General features: G+C 43.2%; 2 protein-coding genes across 3 annotated transcripts in view; both read left to right on the top strand.

Moving 5' to 3' along the window:
* The window catches only part of UBE4A (ubiquitination factor E4A), a 29,733-nt gene extending 26,688 nt beyond the window's left edge, over positions 1-3,045 (top strand). For both annotated transcript variants that reach the window (XM_054004853.1, XM_054004854.1), the window contains 2 exons: positions 303-460; positions 1,786-3,045. In XM_054004853.1, coding sequence (XP_053860828.1) covers positions 303-460; positions 1,786-1,924 — 297 coding nt within the window. In that variant the 3' untranslated portion in view covers positions 1,925-3,045. The remainder of the gene's footprint in view (positions 1-302; positions 461-1,785) is intronic.
* A 1,337-nt stretch (positions 3,046-4,382) lies between these two features.
* ATP5MG (ATP synthase membrane subunit g) lies at positions 4,383-11,911 on the top strand. The gene is made up of 3 exons (XM_054005834.1): positions 4,383-4,536; positions 9,290-9,450; positions 11,722-11,911. The coding sequence occupies exons 1-3, from the start codon at positions 4,473-4,475 to the stop codon at positions 11,818-11,820; spliced, it is 324 nt and encodes a 107-aa protein (XP_053861809.1). The 5' UTR covers positions 4,383-4,472; the 3' UTR covers positions 11,821-11,911.
* The last annotated feature ends 1,929 nt before the right edge of the window (positions 11,912-13,840 follow it).

Genomic DNA, 13,840 nt, shown 5'->3' on the forward strand with positions numbered 1-13,840 from the left:
TTCAAGAGTTTGCAGAAACAAAGCTGTGTGCCCAGTGTTTATTTGCATGCCATAGCTGTGATGTGTTTTCTGGGTTCCTGCAGTTTCTTAGCCATGCTGATATCTGAGCTCTGGTTACAAACCAAAAGGTTTGGTAGAGCATCCAGTTATGTGCATGGACACATTCTGCCAGGTACTTTGCGAGTGAGAAGTGCCTGACTTTCTGCATTGCTAGGCTCCACCCCTTTGTGAATGTGCGAACTTGAGCTGCTTGACAAAGCTTCACAAAACCTAGTGTTAATAGTTGTGCATGTATCTACCAGTCTCTTGCAGACCGACAGCAGCAGGAAGAGGAGACCTATGCAGATGCATGTGATGAATTCCTTGATCCTATCATGAGCACTTTAATGTCTGACCCTGTGATGCTGCCATCTTCCCGAGTCACCGTGGATAGGTCAACTATAGCCAGGCATCTCCTCAGGTATTCAAGAAAAGTTAATTGTGTCTGAGTGAGGAGTTAGTGATTCACTAAAGGTTTGGTGGGGAGGGGTTAGTGCAGGGGTAGGCAACCTATGGCATGTGTGCCGAAGGCGGCACGCGAGCTGATTTTCAGTGGCACTCACACTGCCCGGGTCCTGGCCACTGGTCCGGGGGACTCTGCATTTTAATTTAATTTTAAATGAAGCGTCTTAAACATTTTAAAAACCTTATTTACTTTACTTACAACAATAGTTTAGTTATATATTATAGACTTATAGAAAGATCTTCTAAAAACGTTAAAATGTATTACTGGCACGCGCAATCTTAAATTAGAGTGAATAAATGAAGACTCGGCACACCACTTCTGAAAGATTGCCGACCCCTGGGTTAGTGTTTTTGCTTTCAGAGATTCAGGCAAGACAGAGTGGACATCCCCATGCATGCATACAGTCATTCTCCTTTCCAAATTCCCCACAGTTTCTCCAGAGTTTAGGATCTTAGTTTTGTTATATTTGGAACTGACTGTAATCCATCTGACTCTCTAAAGTGCTAACCATTTATCTAGCTGTGTGCAGTTTGTGTGCCCTGGACCCTGTGGAATTCAGCTTTCTGAAACTTAGAAGTTGCATCCATGTCCAGATTTGCACAGACCAGATTGTTTCTCGTGTTTTTAATGGAATAAAGCATATGAGAGGTGCTCAGGCCTACAGATTGAAGGGGTGGGGTGGGGAGATTAAGACTTTTTCTTTTATTTAAAGGTGATTTCAACATTGGGAAAACTGCAGGTGTTTCTTCACCCTGGTTTATTCAAAAGTCAATGGATAGGTTGGACAGTTTAGTGAGTACAGATAAAATCCAGAAATGTCTTCCAATAAAGCATGAGTATAGGAGATTGCTTTTTTCATCCAAATAGTAGCATATTTCAGTCTGTCTCTAAGTAATCATCTTCTATGTGTTAAGAGTCAGAGGTTTGCTAACTGATCTGGGTTGTGGCTTAAGTTCTCTCTAAAGTACTGTTGTATACTCTGGTACTGAAGCTTATTGTGAACCTGTTCTGCTTTCCTTGAAATTTTAGCCTCAGATGTACCACTGAGAATGATGCGAGTGATGGTGTCATTTTGGAAGTGTCAGTCTTCTGGGGGATGTTTGGGTGAAGCCTAATGATTATACCTAGTGGCTCATTGTCCACAGGCAGGTCTGATTCACTTGATGGAACAGAGGCTGTGCCTGTCTCTGCTCCCTGTTTCTTGGCTTCATAACATCAGTTTTTAATCATAGGACAGTACTGTCAGAGAATGAGTCTCCTTGACTTTCTCTTTCTTATAGTGACCAGACAGATCCTTTTAATCGGAGCCCCCTCACTATGGACCAGATCAGACCAAACATAGAACTGAAAGAGAAGATCCAGCAGTGGCTTGCAGAGAGGAAAAAGCAGAAGGAGCAGCTGGAGGACACACTGAAATGAACAAATGAAAAAACATCCTGACACAAATGAACAATAATTTGTCTGCAAGAGAGCGAAATCCCCTTGCAGAGATGATGGCTGGTGCTCCAGAGAACCTGTGAATCAGCGCTACCATATACTCTGTACCCAAGATTGCATTTTGTGCATTGCCACTAGACTTGGAGCCTCTTGCTTAGGCCCTTCCTTTTATCCCCTTCTATTTTTTGTTTCCATTAAGACGTCTCAATATCATCAGAAACCTCAACTGCACTACAGCTTCTCAGCCCAGGAATCCTAAGTCCCTTCTTGCTCTGTTGGCCACTGGTTAATTTTCTTGTGTTGTTTGTTCTTCACAGTGTTCACTGTTTCTAATGACTGTCATGTCACACATCTCAGTGACTGTCAGCCACCACCAAAAAACTCTTCCTTGTGACGGAAGTTTCCTCTCTGTTACTCCTGCTTTGGCTCCAGACTTGTTTAAACTATGTAATGTTCTATCATATGATGTTTAATGTGAAAAAAAAAGCCTTTGTCCACAGTAGCTCTTAAATTTGAGGCTTGCGAGGATGGAAGAGGTTGTTATGCAATTTTGTCTGTAAATATTGGTTGTGTACAAGGGTTCGTGTTCAGCATGGTACATTGCAATGGGGCAGCACTGAACTCAAAACATGTAAAAGATAATATAAAAGTTGGATGTGAATCTCTTAGGGATAGTTGGACTATTTAGCCGTTGCTATAACAAAACTCTCACTGGGACTAGGGAGGTCATGCTGGAAAAACATGATACTGGTTTTAGAAAAGTCTCTCACTTGGCTGTCGGGGTCAATACCTGCTGTTTTACTCAAGGGGCAACCATGCAGAAACTCGACATATCCAGACACACAGGACAAACTCTTCTCTAATTGGGGTTCCTTGAGTCTCCACATCATTTAAATTAACCTTAATTAGTCATGATCATCTGCTAGGTTTGAGAGCCTGTTGGAAACGGCACTGTCTGTGTATAGACTGTGTACATATTCATACAGGTACACTATAAATCCTCCCTACATTTATACTGTACTTTGTGCATGTTAATATGTATCCAGTATGTATATATACTTAGACACATGCTTTATCAATAAAAATGTCAGGCTTCAAGTTTCTTTGAAGTGCATATTTGGTCTTAACGTGAACTTGTTCTGAATGGGAGATCTGGGGCAGGTATAACTCCTCTCAAGTGACACTTTATCTCTGTTGTTGTATACAACTATTAAGCTGATTTTTCCCCAGCTGTGGTCATAACCATACCCTTCTACTGGGGACGTGTCTGCAACAAGAAGTGCAGAAACAGCTGACATTTTTATAATGAAAACTAAGAGTGAAGCTTGGGCTTACTGTGCAGGTTACCTTAAAGAATCTGTTAAAATGAGTCTACTAGATAAGACCTTAAAACATAAGTCTTCTTCCCTGAGGGTCGTATGTATGTGCACTTATGCAAACCTAGAAGTACCAGAATTTGAGCCTAAATAAATAGTTTTATATGTTTTATTCTTGAGGGGCAGGTGTGTGTTGGTTAGTTATACTTATGCATGAGGGAGGCTTACTATTCAGCTTGTGGGAAGAGGGGGTTTTGTGCTGGGAGGAAGGGAGTACTACAGGGACAACTATCCAGAGCATCAGGCACAAGGCAGAAAAATAAGAAACATGATTTTTGTGGCGGCTAGCTTCCACCCACCAACAGTGTTCTAGTTCAGAGGACTTCACCAAGATGGTCACTGAGACTTACTATAATTTTTCTCTCCTAAAACAAAACAGGGTGTAGTGTTTACCTAGCTATGGCAGTGATATAGGTTCATTACAAATGCCTTAGAGCCACTGAGAACACAAATGGGAAGAAACAGGGGAGTCTGAGAGTGTTCAATCATTAAAGTGGTAGGACTTAATCTTAAATTATTCAAGTACCCTCGAGAGGGGGACAAGCGTTTTGGAGGCTGCCTTAGTAGGAGACTCTAATCCCAAAGCTGTAACCCAACAAGCAATTTTGTAGAAGTGGCATTTTTGGCAGTGCACAAGGCAGAGGGTTTTCTTTCAATAGGTTTAGGCTTTGCTGACCTGCACACAAATCATATCCCATAGGCCAGGGGTAGCCAGTTACTTTTTTTTGTCAAGGTCCAAATTTCTTGGTCAAGATCCAGACTACAGAGAAAATAATAATAAAAAAGTTAAATAGCAGCACGTGGGCAGGGGCAGGAACCGGCCACAGGAAGCTTCTGCGCGTGCGCCGCTTTGGCTCCCTGGAAGAGACCAGCTTGGCGTTGCGCGTGAGCAGCCGTTCATGGCCGATAGGTGTCTTCGGCAGGCGCCTGATCAAAAGGTTGCCTCTGAACGGGGAAGAAAATCCCCCCCGCCCCTTCCCGCAGGGCTGGGCTTGCGCCCGGGCCGTCTGGGGGTGTGGCGAGCGGCGGCGGTGTGAGGCGCTACCGGGGCAGCCCTGACGCCGGGGGCCTTCGGGGTCCTGCTGTAGGTGACATTCAGGCTCCGGCTCCTTCCTCTTCCTCAGGCGCTGCAGCTGCCCCGCGCCGGTTCCGCCATGGCCCAGGCCGCCCAGAGGCTGGTCCAGCGCGTCGCCACCCAGGGCCCGCAGCTCGTGAGCGGTGAGAGCGGGCGGGGGTCCGAGCGGGCTCCTGGGGGCGGCGCGGCCCGGCCGGGTTCGGGACCGGCTCTCGGGCTCCGGCCCGGCCCTGCCCCAGGGGGCCGCGGGGAGCCGCGAGCGGCGCGGGCCGTGCCCGACTCGCCCGCCCCAGGTCCAGAGCGGGGCCTGCCCAGCCCCGGGCCCACTCGCGCCCCCAGTGAGCCAGGGTGACTGTGGCCTCCGCCCCCAGCGCGGGGGCATCGATTCCCTGCGTCGGTAACGGCCCAACTCGGGGTGGTCAGTAGCTGGCCTGGGCCACGGGCCGCACCCAGCCCGCCAGCTGCTTCCAAACGGACCCTGACGTCTTATGTGCTGCTTATCTTGTTGTTGCTTTATCGGGAGTCTGGACCTTGACTGTCCCTTGGGCAGGAAATGGGGGCCTTGACTTCACAGAATTCACCCCCCGGTCTAAGCTGTCTGTGTGAGATGGTGAGTGTATCCCCAGGTGGTGTTTCCGTGGAAGACTTGGCTGAATGGCCTTTGTCACTGGATTGTTCCACCTCTTCCAGTTGTCTTAGGCTCTAGGCCTCTGCTTCATTTTACTTTCTTCAGTTGCAAGAAATGGATTTTTGTCCTTGTCCAGGTGACTCACTCTCTGTATCTTGTAGCCTCTTACTTTTTAGCTGAGCTTCTTTCTTTTTAAGTGAGCCCTTAGCTAGAGGCTGTATCATACTGTTCAGTGTCAGTGAAAAGGGGAAACTAAACAACTAACAAACTTGGCTATTGTAAGATTCTGTAGGATTTCATTGATGACGAAATCTGAGTTTGCAGTAAGTAGAGTTACTAAATGCTAAGCGGTGGGGAAGAATAACCATAGAGAAATTACCTTGTAATGAAGGAACATCCTTTTGAAACACAACTGCCCTTCAAATTAATACTTCTCAGAGGGCTTTATAAAGGAAGGTATTTTTCCTATTTTAGTGATGGGGAAAACTGAGGTACAGATATATGCAGCAGAGTCCATATATCCTTTTCCAGTTCAATACTTTATCACGCGGGCAAGTAAACAAACATGGTGGAGAGAGAAAGCGAGCTTATTACCAGCCTCCTAAATGTAAGGCCCATGTCTAACAAGGCATTCCAATTGTAATGGGAAAGGGTTAGAGGCAATTGATCAGGAAGATGCTTAATAGCCATATTTCCAGAGATACTGAGCACCTGTAAATCTCACTGAAGTCTGAGAGGAGTGAATGCTTAATGCTTTCAGAAATCAGGCCTTTCCACCATGAGATGGATCCTCTCAACATCTTCCTTCTACCCAAAAGAAACCAACCAATCCCAAACCACCTGAAATAAACCAATCTTAACCAAAACAGTAAATTAACAAAATTGATATATAGTGTGTGTGTGTGTGTGTATGTATATATATTTTAATCAGAATTCCCCCCCCCCCCCAAAAAAGGGGGACATGCCAGAGATTCCAATAAGTCTATGATGGATTTTGCTATTACCAGTTTTACATGTAAAGTGCACAGATGCTGTGGTGATGAGCAGCAGAATAAAACCAAATTAGAACTGCTTTTCCCCCGCCCCTACACCTGTATCTTTAAAGACAAAGATTGAGATGGATAGGGTGCACTAACTTGGGCTCCGATATTTGAAGTTAGGATGTAGTGATAAGGGAAATGCTGTGTGGTGCAGGACGTGGTGGACTGAGCGTAATGGATGTGATAGATATCTATGAAATAGGGAATCAGGATAGTGAGTTGCTAATAGCAAATATATAAGCTTTGTTTTTGCTAAGAAGCTGTATCCGCTCTTAAGAATTCTGCCTGTTCCTCCTCCCTTTTTTTTTTTTTTTTTTTTTTCTTTTTGTTCTGTGCTAGTCTTGATACCCACTTTATCTTGTACTTTTGGCTCTTTCCACTTGTGGATATCTCAACTGGTGAGAGCTTTGTAATTACAATGCAGCTTTGCCTACATTAGCTGAGATTCTTTTCCATATGAAATATATGGTCTACTCTGTAATAGGTTTTCATTTAAAAATACTGCAATCTGCCTGTCCAGCTGGGGAGAATATCTCTAACATCAAAATGAAATGTCTTGAAGACTCAAAAATAGAAAAGATATGACCTACTGAGGGCCAAGAAATATTAAGGGTATTAAATATGAGGTGGTCATTAATAAAACTTTTTACTTCTGTGAGGTTAAAATAAGTGGCTCTATATAGTCTAGGACCTAGGTTGAACATCTTTTGAGGTTTGAAGACCTTAGCTATATTCTAAATCATGTTGCAAAACAACTACCATGGCAGTTGAAGAAAGCATGGGATTTGGTGGATAGGCTTTCACTTGAGCAAGGGCCCTTGACTTTGGAATTCACTTTCTCAGTTGGTCTAGTAGATTGAATTTTTGATCTTTTGGGTGCAGTGCAGTGTGTCTCTCTCTTTCTGAGACTTTCACTTTATGCTGGGTTTAATTTGGAGGGTGGGTTTCCCTCTTTGAATTATTGATGTACAAGCATCCAAGTGAACTCGGAATGCTTTTTGTAAATTAAAAAAATATTGATTTTTTTTTTGTCAAACTTGTGCTGAATTCAAGGTCATTTATTCTAAAACAAAAGATGGAATCTACCTTCATGAGCAAAGACTTCATTCAGCTGTGATTATGGAAACTGGAGAATTTCCACCACAGTGTTAATTATCCTAATAGTGTAGAGTGTGTGTGTGTGTGTGTGTGTGTGTGCACACTGAGACTTGTATTAGAGATGTAATTTGCAGGCCACATAGTTTCAAGTTTACCTATTTAATTCTTTTGCGCCATATAGAGCATAATTGTCAGTAGTTAAACTCTTGTGATTAAACTCTCTCAGCCTATGCAAGGATATTGTCTTAAGTGCAGAATGCTGCAGGAGTTCTGATTGATTCAAACAATAACACTGTTTTCACATTACCACTTCTGCAGCTTTTGGGGAGAGGTAGTTGTGCTGCCTAACTAGAAAAAGCTTAATAAAATGCATTTCAACAAGTCCCACAATGGATATTAGCCAAGATGGTCAGGGATGCAACCTCATGCTCTGGGTGTCCCTAGCCTCTGATTGCCAGAAGCTAGGAGTAGACAACAGGGATCACTTGATGATTGCCTGTTCTGTTCATTCCTGCTGAAGCACTTGGCATTAGTTACTATCAGGAGACGGGATACTGAGCCAGATGGACCATTGGTCTGACATAATATGGCCGTTCTTATTAAAATGGTTTGACTAGTATAATTCTAACATCTAATTATTCATGCTTCCAATATTGAGCCATGACATCTTAAGAATAGGAGCAACTAAAATGTCTCCTTAGGGTACGTCTACACTTACCGGAGGGTCCGGCGGCAGGCAATCGATGTTCTGGGATTGATTTATCGCGTCTGGTTTAGACGCGATAAATCGATCCCGGAAGTGCTCGCCGTCGACGCCGGTACTCCAGCTCGGCGAGAGGAGTACGCAGCATCGACGGGGGAGCCTCCCTGCTGCGTCTGGACCCGCGGTAAGTTCGGACTAAGGTATTCGAATTCAGCTACGTTATTAACTTAGCTGAATTTGCGTACTGTAGTCCGAAGTGGGGGGTTAGTGGGGACCAGGCCTAAGATTCTTACTAGTTAAAGTCCATAACACTCTCTGCTGGCAAAGAACAGTGCTGATATTGATCTTCTATACTAATCATTGTCTGGCAACTTAAATTTGTAGCTAATTGATTGACAATTCACAACCAGCTGGTAGAACTAGGTACTGACCTGGGGTCATCACATTTTAAACCTTTTTATACAGGCTTCCTGAATGGCTGAGTTCCTTGTGATACACATGTTCTGTACTTTAATGTTGTATACAGCCTGATTAAGTGGAGTTGGATGTTGGGAGCACTTTAGACCAGTAATCTCCCCTGGCTTCGGTAAGCTTTGGAGTGGGATGCCAGGTGTTTGTTTTCACCTAAAAACCCTTAAAAGGTTTGGGACCTGGTTACTTGTGAGACTGCCTCTCTCCTCGTGAGGTGCTGCCACAGTTGAGATCAGAAGAGGTGCTTGAGCTGGAGCTTCCTCAATATAAATGAGGGAGCTGCCGACAGGGTGTTCTGTGAAGGGTCTTTGATATTTGAAATCACCATCCCACACCTGGTCTGCCAGAGTCCAGATCTGTTAAACTTCTGAGCATGCAGGTAAATTCACTTATTTCCCCTTTCTAAGGCCTGGTCAACATTGGGTGGGGGGATTGATCTAAGTTACGCAACTTCAGCTACGTGAATAACGTAGCTGAAGTTGATGTACTTAGATCGACTTACCATGGTGTCTTCACCATGGTGAGTTGACTGCTGCCATTCCCCCATCGACTCCGCCTGTGCCTCTCGTGGTGGTGGAGTACAGGAGTCGACAGGAAAACGCTCGATCGCTGCCTGCCACTCTGGGTAGTGTAGTGTAGACATACCCTTAGTTTGAGGGTTTGGGCTGTGGGGTGTGTGTGTGTATGTATGTATGTATATAGGCAGTCCTTCATGTTGTGAGTTATTTATTTATGAAATAGGCAGCTAGAGCACTGGACGGTTGCTTAGAGCTGAGATTTTAAAAATTAAATAAATATCTGCTCATTACCAAGGAGCAGCTCTGACTCTTCAGACTGGGTGCATGTTTGGTGAAAGTGGTAAATGAATGTGATGCATGAATAAATATTTGTGTCCAACCCACACATCTGTTTCTTTTAGCCTCCAGTGGATTCATCCTGATATTTTTCTCTTCCAGCTGCTGTGACTTACTCCAGGCCTCGTTTGGCCACATTTTGGCACTATGCCAAGGTTGAGCTGGTTCCTCCAACCCCTGCTGAGATCCCCAAGGCCATTGACAGCATGAAAGCTCTGGTCAAAAGCTTTCAGTCTGGTCACCTCGCACAGCTCACAGTCAAGGTAACTGCAGGCTAAATAAGAACAGATCTGAATAACAGAAGTGTTTCCCCTGGGGTTTCTCCAGCCATGCTGGTTAACACATTTCTAGCTGGGCTGCATCTAGCAGCATAAAAAGAAGCCCAGAACGTGACTTGTGCTTGCTCTTTGGACAGAACAGTTAATTTGGTAGACAAGTTGTTGATAAAGCCAGGCCGAACCTGTGCTCTCAATGAGCTCCTTCTGTGACAAAAAAGAAGTTTGACTGGACAGATCGCTTCTGCCTTGTGGTGGCTTTTTCCCTAGTGAGCTTTTATACACATTTTAGTATGGCCAGATGTTGATCTTTCCACTTAGTGTCTGCCGCTGCCTTACTGTCGAAGGGACTTCTGAATGCACTGCCACCCTTCTGATAGACATATCAACATGGCCAGCACAGCGTGTAGTGTGGTATGAAGGGATATTGGATAATTGACTAGTTTGGAATTGCTGCTTGACCTTTGCAATAACAACCAAAAGCTTAAGGCTAGTTTTAAAACACTGCTACCTTCTACAGTGCAATGAGGAGGGGTGGGGCTGTGTTCTGTTCCTGCCAAGGCAGTGGTTCCCAAACTACTGTACTGGTGACACCTTTCACACAGCAAGCCTCTGAGTGTGACTTTCCTTTTAAATTAAAAAACTTGTTTATATACTTAACACCGTTATAAATGCTGGCAGCAAAGCGGGGTTTGGGGTGGAGGCTGACAGCTCACAATCCCCCATGTAATAACTTCATGACCCCCTGAGGGGTCCTGACCCCCAGTTTGAGAACCCCTGTGCTAAGGGCTGTAACTCTTTTGGCTTAGGCTCATAGATGCATTTTCCCAGTAAAATATTCTATCCTTAATAGGAATGTGGGCATTGACAGGCTGGATCAGACCAGTAGTTCTTCTAGTCCAGTATCCTGTCACTGATGGTGACAAGTGCTAGATACTTAAAAGGCTGGTGCAAAAAACTTAGAGTTGGGTAGCTATGTGATAACCTGTCCCAAGGAAAGTTTCCTTCTAACTTTTAATTTTTAGAGATCGCCTTAGTCCCTTCTCAACTCTTGCAAATATCTGTTATACATTTGAATATTCATGTCATCGATGTAAATAGCTCTCTATCTCAATCAGTTTTGAACTTGCTGCTTTTCAGTTTCATTGAATGCCCCCTTGTTCTTGTATTGCACAATGGGGTTAGCCTCCAGGCACTTTTATTATTTATATTGTAAAGCAAGGTCCAACAAACCAGTAATTTCTAGGCCCTTTTTCCAACTTGTATACCCCCTTCCTGATCTGTAAAGAGTAATTCAATAATAGACTTCTTTCCCTTAGGAATGGGAGTGCAAAATGAAGACTAGTTCTCTCAACGTATTACCTGCAGATCTGGTTCTTTAATTGACTAGTCCGGGTCTTCTGATGGATGCCCCTTTAACTCTTCACATTTAAATCTCTCTTCCTGAAGTTACCTCAGCATTTTGAAAACCTTGTTCATTTATATGGTGTCAGTCTTCAAAATAACTTTTAAAAATAAAAATGGGTCGTCTTTGCTTCAGAATTAGCTAAAAAGTAGAGGTCTGATCTTATGATCCTGAAGCATCGCACTTCTGCTGCATATTTCTCTAGAGTCTAGCAGATGCAGTTTAAGAGCTGCAGGTATTTTGTGTACAGGGTAATATTTTCCAGGAACTTATTGAACCACTGGCATGCTAGCTTAAAAAGCTTTTACTTGTGCCATGAAAACCAATAGAGCTGTTGTCATTAAGGAGTGAAACACTTGAAGAACTTATAGGTTAAGAGTTGAATAGCATTTTTAATGTACCAGCTTTTCATTTCTTAATCCTACCACTTCTAGTAGAGTATAGATGTGCTTTTGGCAGCAGGCTTTTCTTCAACATCCATTCACGTGAATCAAATGTCAATAGGTACCAGATCTGCCCACCAGTACTGAACAGCTATTTCATAGGTCTAGTGTATTGCTTGGCACTAAAACTTGGATGGTCTTTTCAGTATTTATGCTTTAAAGCATTCTCTCTGAAGGGCTCTGAAAGCTAAGCTGTACTTAAGACTTGAGTGCACATTAGTATGTACCATGATTGCTTGGGTGGGGGGCAGTAAATTGTTAATAGCATTCTTGGCTTTAGCTAAAAATGCTATCTCATTAACTTGGGTGGCTTTCTTGTCATCACAACCAAACTTTGTGCATGGTTAACAAAGCAAAGGGAGACGTTACGGCAATAGCAAACATTCTAAATTGTGGCTTTCTTTCTTTCAGGAAGCTCTGAGGAACGGTTTGGTGGCCACAGAGGTGCTGATGTGGTTTTACATCGGTGAGATCATAGGCAGAGGCAGCCTGATTGGATACAATGTTTGAAGACTAATCTTTAGTAGTCTTACGTTTCACTTCTTTGTCCCCTAAGTCTGTAACAGTATTTGACAAAATAAAATCAGGAAATGATGTGGAATTGTGGTGGTCTCTGTTAGTGGTATTTACAGTGTGAGCTTGTCCCCATCCTGTTAGCTTTGCCAGCTGTGAAGAAAGCATCAGTTAGTATCTAGCTGCCTGGAGGCCATCCCTCTTCAAGCATTACCACACACAAGGAAATAGTTATACCCCATCCTGCTTCCATAACACTTGAAAATGTGAATCTTTTACCATAGCAGGTTAACTTGGATTGAAACTTTTTTTCTGGTCATTTAGGACTAGTGCTTGGGGAATGTCTACTGGCTATGAAACCCTTTTGTTTGGTCTGCCAAAGTGTTTATAGCTGGGGATTGTGAACCTCAGATCTGCATCACACAAGCTGGATTTTTTTACTTTTGATTCTGACCGTTTTAGCAGCAGCTGGTATGGAAACCAGTAGAAGCCAGTGCTTTAAATCACGAAACAGCAACGTGGCATCCCAGATTTATCAAATGGTATAAAGCATTCTCTTTAATTCTACCAGGCTGAGTTAAAATATGTCAGGTATATGTAAAGAGCTGGAAGAAAGAAGGTAATCAGAATAGGCCTCTAAAATCTTACCTCACAACCTGAGAGGTGTAAATCATCCAATAATCAATAGTCTTGCTGTGTTCATCTGACCCATATGGTTAACTCTTTTTAAAAAAAAACAAAAAAAGTGGGGAAAAGGGACAGTTTTAATCAGGCAGAATGCTTGATAACTTTCAGCAGAAATGGCGTTATCTGTTTGATGGGACTTATTCTTTACTAATTATATTGCCATAGAAAATAAGAGTTTCTGTTAAACAAATTACCTGCTTTTCCATCTTACTTTTAGCAAGACTAGTAGTGGCTCAACTTAAATCACCTGTTAAGCCTTCTGTAACCAGGCATTACTGCTAGTCAGATAGGTGACAAGTGTTTCTCTACATCATAACTTCATTTAATACATGGCTTCACTAGACAAAATCCAGACTCCTCCAAAGTACAGATGTAGAGCAAAGCATAGCTTCTGTTCCTTCAGCAGGATCTCTAGGCCGTGAAGTTACAGCATTGATAGAAAAACATGATTCATCTTAAGTTTGCTGGTTCTACAGCTTAGCACCTGACCTGTGCATAAATAGAAGATATTGGCTTACGCTGCTAATAACTCCATGAGCACAAAAGTTCATTAGCAAGGACAGAGGGAACAAGCACTACATTTCCAACAAACTTCTGCTGAAATGGGCATGTAATTTCTGCTACTTCGTCGCTAAAGAAAACAAAGTAGGGGCTCTTTTCTCTGTGTCCAAAAACACTATACTTGCTGTGAAACTGGGTATTACATGTACTGGAAACTAGCTGTTTCATAGCTAGCAAAATCTAGTGAGTTGGAATCAAACATCTGTGCTAGCTATTTTGATAGGGAATTACGGTCTGCTACAATCCTCTCTTGGCTTGCCCTGTGATCTTCTGAGTCTTGCTTTCAGCTCCTTGGTGAGCCTCCAGTACTCTGGGCTCGGCTGCCCTTTGTGACATTAGAAATCTCTTGGAATACTAGGCTAATAGTACATAGATTACTCTTGTCTCTGCAGCAATAGCATAGGCCTTTGTCAAAACACTTTTTTTCAGTAGGAAGTCTTGAATTTATCATTTTATTGTGTAACATCCCCACTATGCTTTCTGAATAAATACCTAACTTCACCTGCCCCTGAACTATAGCCAGTTATGAGGTGTAGTTGCTGCTGTTCTATTGCATCAACATTTTGGATGGAAGGGAGAACATCCATTTGAAACAGGAAGTGTTGGAATTAGGTCAGGATACCACTGGTAACATGCCTAGTCTTAAGTCCCTTGATATCTTAAATGACCAGAAGTTGTTTGGGACTCGACAGTTCTAGGAAGCAACTTTTTTCCATTAGTTCACTAGTGAAAGGGGAGGAGGAGGATGGAGAATGGCACTACCGAACTG

The sequence above is a fragment of the Malaclemys terrapin genome, chromosome 15 (assembly GCF_027887155.1).
Source record: "Malaclemys terrapin pileata isolate rMalTer1 chromosome 15, rMalTer1.hap1, whole genome shotgun sequence".
Classification (NCBI taxonomy): Eukaryota; Metazoa; Chordata; order Testudines; family Emydidae; genus Malaclemys; species Malaclemys terrapin.

What these genes read in the sequence shown, in the direction of transcription:
- ATP5MG (XM_054005834.1), top strand. Translation starts at nt 4,473, where the DNA reads ATGGCCCAGGCCGCCCAGAGGCTGGTCCAGCGCGTCGCCACCCAGGGC. An exon ending in GGGCCCGCAGCTCGTGAGCG is followed by an intron (nt 4,537 to 9,289) that starts GTGAGAGCGGGC and finishes TTTCTCTTCCAG; the next exon opens with CTGCTGTGACTTACTCCAGG. An exon ending in TCGCACAGCTCACAGTCAAG is followed by an intron (nt 9,451 to 11,721) that starts GTAACTGCAGGC and finishes TCTTTCTTTCAG; the next exon opens with GAAGCTCTGAGGAACGGTTT.